The sequence below is a fragment of the Pelodiscus sinensis genome, chromosome 3 (assembly GCF_052426305.1).
Source record: "Pelodiscus sinensis isolate ZL-2025 chromosome 3, ASM5242630v1, whole genome shotgun sequence".
NCBI classification, from domain to species: domain Eukaryota; kingdom Metazoa; phylum Chordata; order Testudines; family Trionychidae; genus Pelodiscus; species Pelodiscus sinensis.
Genome location: NC_143054.1, coordinates 146,687,430 through 146,701,090, shown reverse-complemented (window position 1 = coordinate 146,701,090; position 13,661 = coordinate 146,687,430). Strand labels below are relative to the sequence as shown.

Sequence of the window (13,661 nt, the reverse complement as noted above, 5' to 3'; positions counted from 1 at the left end):
ATGTACCACTCAATCTCATTGGCTTGTGAAGTAGGGATGTAAAATCCCTTTTAATAGGTTTAACCAGTTGACTGATTAAGGGCAGGGCTGGGAGTGAGGGGAAAGAGGGGTGTCACTTCACCTAGGCTTGAGAGTCCCTTTTCTCCTGCTGCCGCAGGCAAGGGTTACATCAGCCAGGATACCCTAGCACCAGGGCACCCCACAAGCAGGGGCTGCTCTGACATCCTGGCTTGCCTTGGATAGAGATGCTACAGCTGGAATGCAAATAATCTGGTGGCTGATTTTAAGCAGTCAGATTCCACGATTGTTAGAGGGGCACAACAGGGGACTTTGGAATCTGAGTGTCTTTTGAGGCACTATTTTGACAACAAGCATCGGTAATGTGTCTTTCGATACAGAATTCAGACATGCTTTTAACTTGCTGCATTGTATTAAAATGTTGATGATTCCTGACCATGCAAAATTATCAAATTGCCAATGTGTATGAATTTCAACGGCAGCCACTGAGTATAAGAGACAAATAAAAGCTGGAGGTTTGTTTCAGAGAGTGTTTTTTGTTTTTTTTAAACTAAATACCAATTAACAACACACACACACACAAGACTTGGTGAGAAGGAAGATAACAGTTAAGGGCAGTGTGCGTTCTAAATAGCTGCATGTAAGTCCAGCTATCATTTTGGAAACTGTGTGAAAGGATGGAATGAATAAGGCACTGAAATGGCCTAAGAAGTTTGAAGGAATGTGGAGAATTCTATTCTGTTCTATTTTTTATATTTAAAGTCTTTGTCTGCACTCTGCATTCTTGCTTTTTGGTCTTTGAGAAGTGGAGCATCTCTCAAAACGGGTCCTCCTTGGTTGCTTCCTTATATGGAGGGGGTACTGTGCCAATGTGTAGAGCATTTCCCTCAAGGCCACCTCAGCAGAAGCACATGAAGCAGAAGCAGGATTGTTAGTGCATGCACAGCATTGAATCATTATAGTAAGATGCACCTCTTTTAAATGCAAATTAGCTTCTCACTGTCCCTTGGCAAGCACACAGCTCAGTGAACACTCTAAATGTGGTGTGTTTGGCCCATGGGAAGGGGGAAGAACATAAGACCAGCCATATTGGGTCAGATCAGAGGTCCATCTACCCAAGGATCAGTTTTTTTTTTTTTTTTTTTTAAAGAGGATCAGTTCAGGTGACTGGGACAGTATTTTAAGATCTGCCACTATTGTCCACAGAGAGGGTTGGTGAAACCAGTATCTCACTCCTGAGGGTGTGCAAGGGTGCATCTTCTGCCTGTGTTTGGCTTTAAACCTGGTACCTATGCTGCTCACCTGTGTGTTGCTTTGGTCCCTGCACAAGTGATTGTGGATTGGTGGGGGAAAGTCTCCTATAATGGGAGAGTATCAGAGGGGTAGCCGTGTTAGTCTGAATCTGCAAAAGCGACGAGGAGTCCTGTGGCACCTTATAGACTAACTGAAGTGGGGCATAAGCTTTCGTGGGCAAAGACCCACCTGCATCTGACGAAGTGGGTCTTTGCCCAGAAAGCTTATGCTCCTACACTTCAGTTAGTCTATAAGGTGCCACAGGACTCCTCGTCGCTTTTATAATGGGAGAAGGAACAAAGCTGCTTTCATCAAGGAACTTTCCACAGAGAGTTGGCAAGTACTTCCAGGAAAGTTTCCTAAATATCTCTTAGGCGGATTCCTTGAAACCTTGATATGCATTAACTAGGGATGTCGATGTATAGTCGACTAACTGATAAGATGAGGCTATTGGGTCAATCATGTAATCTTGTCAACTACACATGCCCCTCTCCCCACAGTGCTAGCAGATCCAACAGTTCCTATGTGCTCCAAGTAGGAGAGTACGTGTTGTGCTCTCATCAGCTGGGAAGATGTCACGTGAGCTGCCCATGCTGAGCAAACAGGAAGTGGAATTTCAAAAATTTCTCGGGTTTTTTTTGTTTGTTTTTTAAGGGGGAAGGGCAGATGCATGTGTATCTTGATGCAGAATAGTACAGTTTGAACCCTTGATCAAAGTGATGAGGATGGGCATTGTAGGACGTTTCCTAAAGGCCATTTAAAGTGGCATGATCAAGCACAGTGTCTCCACTGACGTTTTGTCAATAAAGCTTTGCCAGCAAAGCAGGAGAATTCTGTGTTCCTGGAAGGAGATTTATAGTGTGTTCACCTCTGTTGTTTTGTCAATGGCAAAACCCTGTAGTATGGACAAGGCCTTGTTTATAGAGTGTGCTAGCCCTGTGTCGATGTAAGTTTGTTTCACCTATGTAAAGTGTGTAGGTTATGACAGTGATTTCCAACTCAAACTAGCCAAGCTCATAATGTTAAAAAAGAATGGGGAAGATTTTTTGAGTGGTCTACAAACCCATCTTGAGATGTTAGGTCAATCTGCGCTCTCTCTGGCTTATTCCTGTATCACAGACTTTGTAATCAGAACACAGTTAACAGTTCTGTGGAAACGTGAAGTGGCACAGAATCCTGATGACTAGCTGTGTTGGTTCTGTATTGTGAACAAAAATGCAAAGTTGTTTTTTAAAAAAAAAGCAAATTTATTTTTTTTCTGAAAAGAAGTACATACTGGGAGTAGGTTCCTTTAGTAAAAAGGCGATATTTTTGCATAGTTGCTCTTCAGACCATAACCACACTTTAATGTTGTCCTGTCACCTTAAGATGTATATTTGTTGTTTTAAGAACAGCTCGGTTGAGAGTGAAGTTCATAGAAGATGAGAATTGTTTTCCAAAATGTTAAACAATAGAATTAGGTTATGCTAGTATTATACTTTTTTCAATATTTTTACAATAGTATATTTGTAACAGAACTAATATGGCCTGCTTACAGATCCACGTATTTCCTATTTTCCCAAATGAAAGTACATACGTTTGGAGGTTGTTAATGAACACTTTGTATGTTTGATTCTTGGATCGATTGATTAATTTGCACCTTTTTGTTTTCAGCTTCGAGCTCAGAATCAGGTACTGAAAAAAGGTGTTGTGGATGAGCAAGCACATTCTGCTTCTCTGAAGGTACACGTTAAAAAGTCTTCTATTTAGTTGATCTGATGGTAAAAGAGGGCATTTATGATAGTCATCAGGAAGTGTCCATCTGCGTGTGCATACTTGCAGCATACTTTGTGTAGACTTACGTGCCTTCCTTTTTTAGGTTGTCTACAAAACAAAGCAATTTGTGTTGAATTTGTATAATTACTGTCATTCCTTTGGACTTCTTTTTGTGAATATTAAAATCACATTTTTATAAAGACTGTGCTGAAATTGCAGTGGACTGATTAAACTTCTGTGCTAATATAGGAGCAACTGAAGATGAAGGACCAATCGTTGAGAAAACTGCAACAAGAAATGGATAGTCTGACATTTCGAAATCAGCAGCTTGCTAAGAGGGTGGAACTGCTTCAGGATGAACTTGTCTTAAGTGAAGCCAAGGGCAAGAAGAGCAAGGTAGGTTTCACATGAAAACAATTTACTTAAAGAATAATATCCTGGCTTTCCATAACTGATCGTATTACCATCGGCATCTTAGGGTATGTCTATACTGCACGCTTATTTTGAAATAAGCTATTCCAAAATAGCCTATTCTGAAAGAGCTTGTCTACACTGCAGGGAAGCCTCAAAATTAGTCTGAGGCAGGCTTCCCTAACTTAGACGTACTATCTCAATTTAAAGCCCCAGGAGGCACTGGGGAGGAATAACTTAGAATGGCCCTGCTGAAACGTCTCCCCACACCTTATTTCAAAATAGCTGTTTCAGAATAGCTGTTATTCCTTGTAGAATGAGTTTTACAGATTTTGGAATAAGCCATCCATTATTTCGAAATTATTTTGAAATAACAGAATGGCTGTGTAGACGCTTGCATTGTTATTTCGAAATAATGCTCGTTATCTTGAAATGACTATGCAGTGAGAAACGTAAAACAATACCTTTAACTCTTTTTTAAAAATCTTTCTATCCCCATTAGGGATATGTAAAGTTAACCAGTTACCTGGTAAGCATAAGCCTTACCGGTGTGCTTATCTGGTAACTGGTTAACTGGCAGGGGGGGCACAGCCGCCATCCTACTCTGACTGGCTGGAGCAGCTCTGCTACCCATGGCGTAGCAGGATCCCTGCCCAGCTGGAGCATCTCAGCCTGCTGTGGGATGACTATCTGGACCACGGTTAATCTGTTAAACTATATACATTTTAATCGCTTAACCTATTCTCTTTAAGTGGCCATTACATCCCTAATCACCGTGCATATTTTTGTATGGAAACTTTATAGCAGTAATAGATTTGGTAGAGTATTGATTCATCATTTGATAGTATCTAATAATAAAGACACTTAATTTTAAAAAAATGAACATATATTGTAATACAAGCAGTAACGAATGCCCTGTGTTTACTATGTATATATTACAAACCTAATGTCTACCTGTATAAGCGAACAGACTTTTGTCTGTCAATTTGTACTAATGTTATGGAATACAGTTGGCCTTATGTTGAAGAAAAATCTGGCACTAACCTGGTTATCTTCTATAAGCAGTCACTGTCTTCCTCAAAGAATTACACCTTGATATTATAATCTATTGTATCACAGAACACATAATTCTCTTAAAAAATGGTTGAGGTCTGAAGCCAAATACCTATTTTTTTTTCTTCTCTGTCTCACTTCTCCTCCTTCTACAGACTTGTGCCAGTGTGCTCATGCATACAGCTTGCAAAACTGGTCCCTTCTTACTCTGTGATTCTGTGCAAATCTGTAAACTGTGGACCATGGTTTCCTATGATTGATAAGTAGGAATATAGGGATTTTATATTCGATCAAACTTGAGTCCATCTGGTCCAGTAACCTGTCCTTGACATTGGCCGATACTAGATGCTTCAGAGGAAAGTATAAGCACCCTGAAATAGGTAAATGTGTCTTCCTCCTGCAGGATAAATCTGACTGATCTGTAGTACAGAATAAGTTCATTCCTGAATTATGAGGTAAATACCCTTTCCAAAACTTTTATCAGTAATTGATAATTCCGTATGGATATCACGAATTTCTAAGGTGGTATCTTCAGTTGATGCAGTCCTGCACCAGCCCTGGAGGAGCTGCTGCCGCGGCTGTCCAGTCCTGGGCTGTCCCTGGAGGCCGGAGGTGCCACTGAGGAGCTGCTGCCTCAGCCACAGCCCTGTCTCCTTCCACTACTGCTGGGCATGGTGCAGTCTAACCAGCTGCTGGGTAAAGTGGATGACTTAAGCAGCAGTGTGGGCTAAAAAGGTGTGGTGGCTGAGCTCCCTGTGTGCTGCTCAAAATTGGTATGGGTGTCAGGTGAAAGGCCAGCTGAGGAAGTCAAGCCCCAGCTCCATCCCTTCTGCTGAGGCCACCCCTACTTCCAGCCCAATCCTTCTGGGCCACATAGAGAGCCCCGGCTGCTGTGCTGTGGCCCCGGCCCAGTTCTCCTTGGTAGCTCCCTGGCCCAACTCTCCTTGGCCCTGGGCTGCCGAGCTGTGGCCCCCATCCCTCCCTGGTGGCCAGTGGGGAAGCCACTCTGCCACACAGAGCCCTGATGCCTCCCCAGCAGGAGGGAAAACTGGGCTGTCCTGCAGCAGTGGGCAGGTAAAGCTAGGCTGCTGTGCTACAGCCCCAGCCGTCCCAGCGGTGCCCCCAGTCTTAGGCAGTCAGTCATGTAGGTAATTTGGGAAGGCCTTGCCTTCCCTTGCCTATGTTACCGACTGCCCATGCTTGCATGCTACTTATGGCACGTGTGCTGTAGGTTGCTGTGGCCCCCCATACATCCTTTTCACTAAATTTGGGGCTTCTTTTTACTAGCCATGTCATTTCTTAAATGATTATGCACAGTATATTTTAGCTTGCATTTATTCAGTGTTAACTTTTACATTTTTAAAAAACTGTGATGTATTTCTTATTTACTAGATGATTCTTGTTAGGCTTTGACTTAAGTCCCAAGTCAGTTTGAATCTGAATTTCCATATACAGTAAACTTCCGATGATTCGGCACCTTTAGGACCGAGGGGGTGCCGGATTATCAGATATGCTGGAGTACTGGAAGGGGGACTACGAGGGGCCTGGGGTGGGGGAGGTCGGCGGGGAACTGCGCAGCGTGGGAGAGGGCAGTGCTGTGGGACCAAACTGGCAGCACCCCAGCTGCTCTCCCCCGGCTTCCCCAAGTTAGCTGCTGGTCAGTTTCAGCAGCAGCAGACTTGGGGAAGCTGGGGGCAGAGCAGCTGGGGTGCTCTGCCCCAGGCGTCCCCAAGTCCACCGCTGCTGAAACTGACCAGCGGCAGACATGGGGAAGCCGGGGGCAGAGCAGCTCCAGTTGTCCAGCTGGCCGGAGCACTTCTGGGTTCCAATTGGTGCCAGACCACTGGATGCCGGACAATTGGAGTTTTACTGTAATTAGAAATGCACAAAACCAGCATTTTAATTTTTATAGTGAATAAAACTACATAAATGCAGAAAACATAAGATTGCTTTTTAAAAACATGCTTTGTAATTAAAATTAACCTTTATTTAAAAGGAAATATCTGTAACGAATTGCAGTGGTTGTTTCTGGTCACCATGTCTTTCAAAATTGTACAGCTAGTAGATCTCATCCTCTCACAAACAGCTCTATTCATAGATTAAAAGAGGAAAATAAGTTTTCCTGCTTTTTCAACTTTCAGTTGATTTCTTAACGCTGACCAAACTAGTCATTTGAACTGAACTAGTTAAATAAACTGAAGTGAAAAAATATTATCTTTGCACTTGCAGAAAAGGCAGTTGATGTCAAAAGCTGGTTTAGCACCTCAGCAAACTCTGTTTCCAGGTGCTTAACCCAGCAGTTCAATGTTTGATTACCTGTAAATCTGCACAGCAAACATACAAGTTTATTTAATTTATATACTATTTAGTAGACTATAATAAATTTAGGCTATAATAAATCTAAATATACTGTCAGCTAATTTTCCTTCCTTCATTTCTTTTTGGGCACCTTCAATGAATTCTAACGTTTGAGACATGATTTTCTTTGCTAAAACTGTACTGCCCAGACCTATCATACCATAAACCTAAAGGCATTCTGTTCTGCTTTTAATTATAACTTCAGCCGATTGGCCAGGTACAGTTCTAAGGCTTTACTGATCTCAAGTTCATCAAGAGTACTCCAAGAGACTTTTAAAAATATAGGTTGAACATTTGCTATCCTCCAGTTCTCTGGAACAGTGGCTGTTTTTTAATAGCAGAATACTAATTTCATCCTTAAGGGCCTTTTGAACTCTTGGATGTATACATTCAGTGCCTGTTGGATTATTGCTTTCAAAATTATTAGTTTGCTGCACTGTTGCTGCCTCTTAAACTTGAATTTGAGGGCAGCTGATCTTTATAAGAAAAGAGCAGATCTGGGAAAAGTTTCTTCTCAGTGGTGAAAACGCATGCAGAGAAATCACTTAGGACACATTATGGATGATAAAGACGCATCAGTGTCCTTACAGAGAACCAAAAAAGTGCCACAGTGGCTTGGCTTAACCAAGTAAAAGAAACAGTAGGAGATAAAGTCATCATTTAAAAAGGAGAAGTTAAATCCTAGCGAGGAAAATAGAAAGCATTAACTCTGTCAAATAAAGTGTAAAAATATAATTATGAGGACCAAAAAGGAATTTGAAGACCAGATACTTTTTTAATGTTTGGTTAATAGTAAAAATTTTAAGTAATCAGAAGCAGGAACGCTGCTAAACAACCAGTGGGGCCACTGAATGACTGAGATGCTAAAGCAGTGGTCTCCAACCTTTTTACACCAAAGATCACTTTCTAAATCTAAGAACAGGTGAAGATCTACCGCCCCGCCCCTTCCTTGAAGCCCCGCCCTCTCTATTTTCCTCCTGTCCATCACTTGCTATCCCCAGTCCTTACTTACACACTCTGATAAACAGTTTATTTTTAAATTATGCGATATATAAAATTAAAATCATGTGTTTATAGTTATGAAATAAATGGTCTGTTTTTTATTCATGCTATTTAAATCTAAAATGAAGCATTTATAATTATACATTTTGTTGGGACAGAGTTCTGCGGCTGGGGGCAGGGGAGAGGGAACAGGGTGCTGGGAGGGCAGAGGACAGGGTTCTGCAGCAGAGGACAGTGCGCCAGTGGGGATAGAGTTCAGGGAGTGGGGACGGGAATGGGGACAGAGCTCTGTAGCTGGGGACGGGAGTGGGGACAGAGCTCTGTAGCTGGGGACGGGAGCGGGGAGTGCGGACAGGGGGCGGGGTGCCAGTGGCAGCAAAGAGTCCCCTGCATCTGCCTCCTCCCAGGATTCCCCCCCCCCCCCCCAGAGGAAGGCCAGTACATGTCTCCTCTGGGCCTGACTCCCCCCCCCCCCCCCCCCGCCCCCTCTGCGGCACAGGGAAACCCCGTGCGTGCCTGCTCTGGGGCCAACCCCCCCCCCCCCCACCCGCGGCGGCCCAAACCCTCGCGGGAGTTTGCCCTGGGGGCAACACCCCCCTCCTCCCCCCCCCCCCCCCCCCCGCGGCACAGCCCGGCCAACCCCCTCCTGCAGCATGGCCAAGCCCCGCGGGCGCCTGCCCTGAGGTCAAACCCCCCTCCCATGGCACGGCTCAGCCCGGCCTGGCCAACCCCCGCTCTTCCCCTCCCTTCCCACAGCACGGCTAACCCCCGTGGGTGCCTGCCCAGGGGCCAAACCCTCCTCCCATGACACGGCCGACCCCAAGGCCAACCCCCACTCCCGCAGCGCAGGGAAACCCCTGCGCTCAACTCACCCCTCTGGCGCTGGCGGTACAGGGAAGCCACCGCACTCCTCCTCCAGGGCCAATGCCCCCTCCCCCAGCATGCAACAGAGCTGTGGAAGAGGAGCAGCCCGCACACTTCTGGAACCCCCAGAAGTGACGCGGGCTTCAGATAGGACTTCCGTCCACCCCGCGGTAAGCCAGCGCTACACTAGAGATAGGTGGGGGAGGTGGGGGGGGGGAAAATAGGGGGTGGGGGTGCCTGAACGCCTCGCGATCGACTGGTCGAGGCCTCACGATCAACCAGTCAATCGCAATCGACGGGTTGGTGCTAAAGGAACACTCGATAAGATCATTGAAGAGGAACTAAATTAATGCTTTGCATTGGTCTTCATGGCTGAGGATGCTAGGGAGATTCCCAAATGTGAGTCATTCTTTTTTGGTGACAAATCTGAGGAATTGTCTTAAATTGAGGTGTCATTAGAGGAGATTTTGGAACAAACTGATTAACTAAACAGCAACAGATCACCGGGACCAGATGGCATTCACCCAAGAGTTCTGAAAGAACTCAAATGTGAAATTGCAGAACTATTAACTGTGGTTTGTAACCTAACCTTTAAATCAGCTTCTGTACCAAATGACTTCATGATAGCTAATATGATGTCAATCTTTCAAAAGCACTCTAAAGGTGATCCTGGTAATCACAGACTGGTAAGACCAACATCAATACTGGCAAATTAGTTGAAACTATAGTAAAGAACAGAATTGGCAGTCACATAATGAATATAATTTGCTGGAGGAAAAGTCAATGTTTTTTGTAAAGGGCAATCATGCCTCACCAATCTACTAGAATTCTTTGAGGAGGTCAACAAGCACATGTTCTTCAAACTTTTCATTCTGTTCCTGGCCTTTTCATTCTGTTCTATTTTTTATAGAATTCAAAGGCAAACTTAACCTCCAGGATCTTGGGAGGCAAAAGTCTGTCCCTTCTTGCATTTCTCAGCGCCCCCATCCCCTTTAGGTTCCCACGATGAACTCCCTCCCTTCCCCCCGGGCTGTATTCCCTAAATAAAAAAGCATGATTTCTGAACAGCTCTCCATAGTAGACTATTGATCACTTTGACTACTTGTATAACAACAGCCTGCACTATAGATTTCTCCACTCCAAATGGATTCCCACCTGACTGATAGCTGTCTGGCGTTGCAAGCTTCCATAGGGCTATTGCCACATGCTTCTCCATGGTCAGAGATTGTTTCATTCAGTATTCTTGCACTTCAGTACAGGGGAAAGCATTCACAAAAGTGGATTTGTGCATTCAGAAATTTTGCAGCCACTGCTGATTGTCCCATATCTGCATCACTATGTAGTCCCACCAGTCTGTGCTTGTCTCATGGTACCAGAACTGGCATTGCACTGTATCCACAGGATTGACATGGCAGCTGCATTTGCATCAGGGCAAGGGCTTGCATGAATTGCGAGTCCATGTGATCCAGAGATTTGTCCTCTTCCTGGAGCAGTGACATGCGTACGCTCTCAAAATACTGCGCCATTAGGCACACCAAGTCAGACATCGATGTCACAATGGTCTGATGCAAAATGGGGTCCGTGCTCATGCTGCTACAGCAACTGCGCAAGCAAAGGCCAAAAAGGTGCAAAAAGATTGTTTCCTGTTGATTTCAAGCAAATAGGGAGCAGGGAAGGACTATATGAGAACATTATGGGATGCTGACAACATGAACCCATAACCATCTGCTGCACAGTTCTGCTTCCAGTGTGCATCGGGAGCATAACCCGAAGTGCAAAGTGGCTCAGGCACTGTGGGAGAGCTACCCATAGTGCATCGCTCTCAATGCTGATGATAGGCTCCGTAATGGGGATGCATTACTTCGGCGTACACTGAAATCTTCCCTGCAGTGAAGACACAGACCTTCAACTTTGCAAGAGTGGGTGACCAGATATCAACCATAAGGCCAAATCATTATCTCAGTGTAGTAATGGGCTTAGAGTTTGTGTGTGTGTGTGTGTGTGTGTGTGTGTGTGTGTGTGTGTGTCCGTGTGTCCAGGTATGTCTGTTTGTGAGTCCATTTGTTCAAGCTGGCTGTGAGCCCATTCGTTCAAGAACCCCTTCTAAACAGTAAGAGTTACCAAATTTGGTAGTCCTTTCTTATCCTAACTTAAAGCAAGGTAATATTTGGTTGTGGTAGACAATGGAATGTACCTGGAAGGAGAAGGGGGGGGGGCAAGGTTGGAGGACATTTATGCTCTGTCTTGATCACTGGGGCCAGTGAGTGTAGGGGGGACACCGTTAGTGCAGAGTGACCACAAGGGTGCAGCTGCACAAGGAAGAGAATGGCAGCTGGGACTGGGGTTTGCCATTTTGCCAGCTACAAGCCCAGGGAAGTGGCTCTCCTGCCCCAAACCCTATCTTTCCCCAGCGCTCAGCCACAGTGCCAGACTGGGTTGGGGCAGTGGGAAGCCCCACTGCTGTGGCCTCTTCCACCCCCACCCTCGAACCTCCAGAGCTGTCCAGCGTGTCCAGCTTGGGCTGGCCTGTCTTCCCCAGGCCCGCCCTGGGGAGAAGTTGGCAAATAGGTTGCACTCCCCTCCCCAGCCCAGGCTGGCCACGGAGACAAGCTGGTGGCCAGGGTGCACGGCCCCTGTTGTCTTGGGCTGGCCTTTGGGGAGATGCTAGCAGCCACCTGCACCAACTCCCCTAAGCTCCCCCTCCTTCTCCCAACCTTCTGCCGTGACTCCTGAACCCCAATCTCTTGCCATGAGCCCCTCCTCAATCCCCAGCCCTGATTTCTGCGTCCCCCATGCCACCAGCCCTCCTGCCCGGAATGACTCAAGCAACACCAGATAAGTCTTCTCTTTCTTTGATAAGCTTTGTGCTTCTGATACCCTTAAAGAATCAATTTTTGCATAGTTTATTTGCTCCTTAAAATTCATTTTGGCCCTTTTCATTTTCCTTATTGCCAGCTACTATTTATGCTTTAATCAGTTTAGACTTCCGAATTGTAAAGGGTTGCAGTTTGGCTTTAGTAGCCTCTCAGGCGTTGCCATTTATGTTGCCTTCCATGTTTCCCTTCTGTTCAACAGGAATGTTGACACTCAATTATTGTTCAGTTAAGTTGCATCCCTTTTCTCTTTAAAGCCACTTTGACTAATTATATTGTATTGAAATCTTCCTTTCTAAGTTCATTGTCACTGACACTTTCTGGTAACCTAGATAGCACTTACTTGTGTCATCACTGTCACCTAATAGTACAGCTACTATCACTGTTCGGGTTAGCTTCTGTGTCAAGAGTCACTTTACCTTAATTGCTTCTTGGAATGACTAGAGCACACATTTAGTGTTAAGAAACTATTACCTGAAACATTCTCTGATTAAGTGTATATAGTTTTACAAATGTTGTGACTGGATTTTTAGAGCAATGACTAATTTGTTTGGCATTTTCTAACCAGTACTAATAGTGTAATGTTTGAATGCCATTGTGGCAGTTTAAGTTGAGATCTGATGCAGTCTTTGAACTTCTGTTTGAATAGGTGTTAAGGAGAATGAAAGGCTCAGGGAAGAACAGTCAACTGGAGCAGAGGGAAATGCGCCCGTAGTTGGGACCCTCCTCCCAGAGGGTGTTACAGTATCCTCTCGCACTGAGGATATATCTCTAGGGGAGATAACTCCAGTCATTAGGGAAAAGCAGGTTAGTGATGGGGGATTCGATAATTAGAAACATAGACAGATGAGTTTGTGATGATCGGGAGAACTGTATGGTGACTTGCCTGCCTGGTGTGAAAGTTGCGGATCTCTGGAGACATCTAGATAGACTTATGTGTAGTACTGCGGAGGAGCCGGCATACATGTGGTACATGTAAGTACCAATGACATAGGGAAGGGTAGGAGAGAGGTTATGAAGGCCAAATTTAGCCTGCGAGGAAACAGATAGAGGTCCTGGATTTCAATGGTAGCATTCTCTGAATTGCTTCCAGTTCCATGTTCAGGGCCAAGTAGGTAGGCAGAGTTTCAGAGTTTCAATGTGTGGGTGAGACAGTTGTGTACAGAGGAGGGGTTTAGATTTATTAGGAACTGGGGAAACTTGGGATAGAGGGAGCCTATACAGCAGTGGTGTCCAACCTTTTACACCCAATATCACTTTTTAAATGTCATGACAAGTCAGGATCTATACAGGAAGGATGGGCTCCACCTAAACCAAAATGGAACCAGACTTGGAACTTAATATTAAAATGGTTGTAGGGCAGTTTCTAAACTAAGGACTGGGGTAAAGCCAATGGGTGTAGAGGAGCACATGGATCGGTCAGAGACATCTCTGAGAAGAGGGTCTATCAACGAGACTCTATGTTCTAGTCAGGAGGAGAGGATAGAAATATGGGTCAGATCAGATAAGACACACACACAATCAAATGAAAAAGTGTCTAACATATCAGGAAATGGCAGACAGATAAACAGTGATAAATTTTTAAAGTGCTTATACACAAATGCTAGAAGTCTAAATAATAAAATGGGTGAACTAGAGTGCCTAGTTTTAAGGAGGATATTGATATAATAGGCATCACGGAAACTTGGTAGAATGAGGACAATCAATAGGACACAGTCATACCAGGGTACAACATATATTGGAAGGATAGAACAGGTCATGCTCGTGGGGGAGTGACAATATACGTGAAAGAAAATGTAGAATCAAATGAAGTAAAGATCTTAAATGAGCTAAAATGTTCCATAGAATCTCTATGGGCAGTAGTTTCATGCTTCAATAATAAGAATAGAGCAGTAGGGATATATTATCGACCACCTGATCAGGACAATGATAGAGACTATGAAATGCTACAGCAGATTAGAGAGACTATCAAAATAAACTCAGTAAAAGTGGGGGATTTCAACTGGGAGATTTCAGCTATTCCCATATTGACTG

General features: G+C 44.6%; 1 protein-coding gene across 2 annotated transcripts in view; it reads left to right on the top strand.

Moving 5' to 3' along the window:
• Positions 1-13,661, top strand: part of PPP1R21 (protein phosphatase 1 regulatory subunit 21) — a 90,879-nt gene that overhangs the window by 3,721 nt on the left and 73,497 nt on the right. For both annotated transcript variants that reach the window (XM_006129256.5, XM_014576629.4), the window contains exons 2-3: positions 2,965-3,033; positions 3,316-3,462. In XM_006129256.5, coding sequence (XP_006129318.1) covers positions 2,965-3,033; positions 3,316-3,462 — 216 coding nt within the window. The remainder of the gene's footprint in view (positions 1-2,964; positions 3,034-3,315; positions 3,463-13,661) is intronic.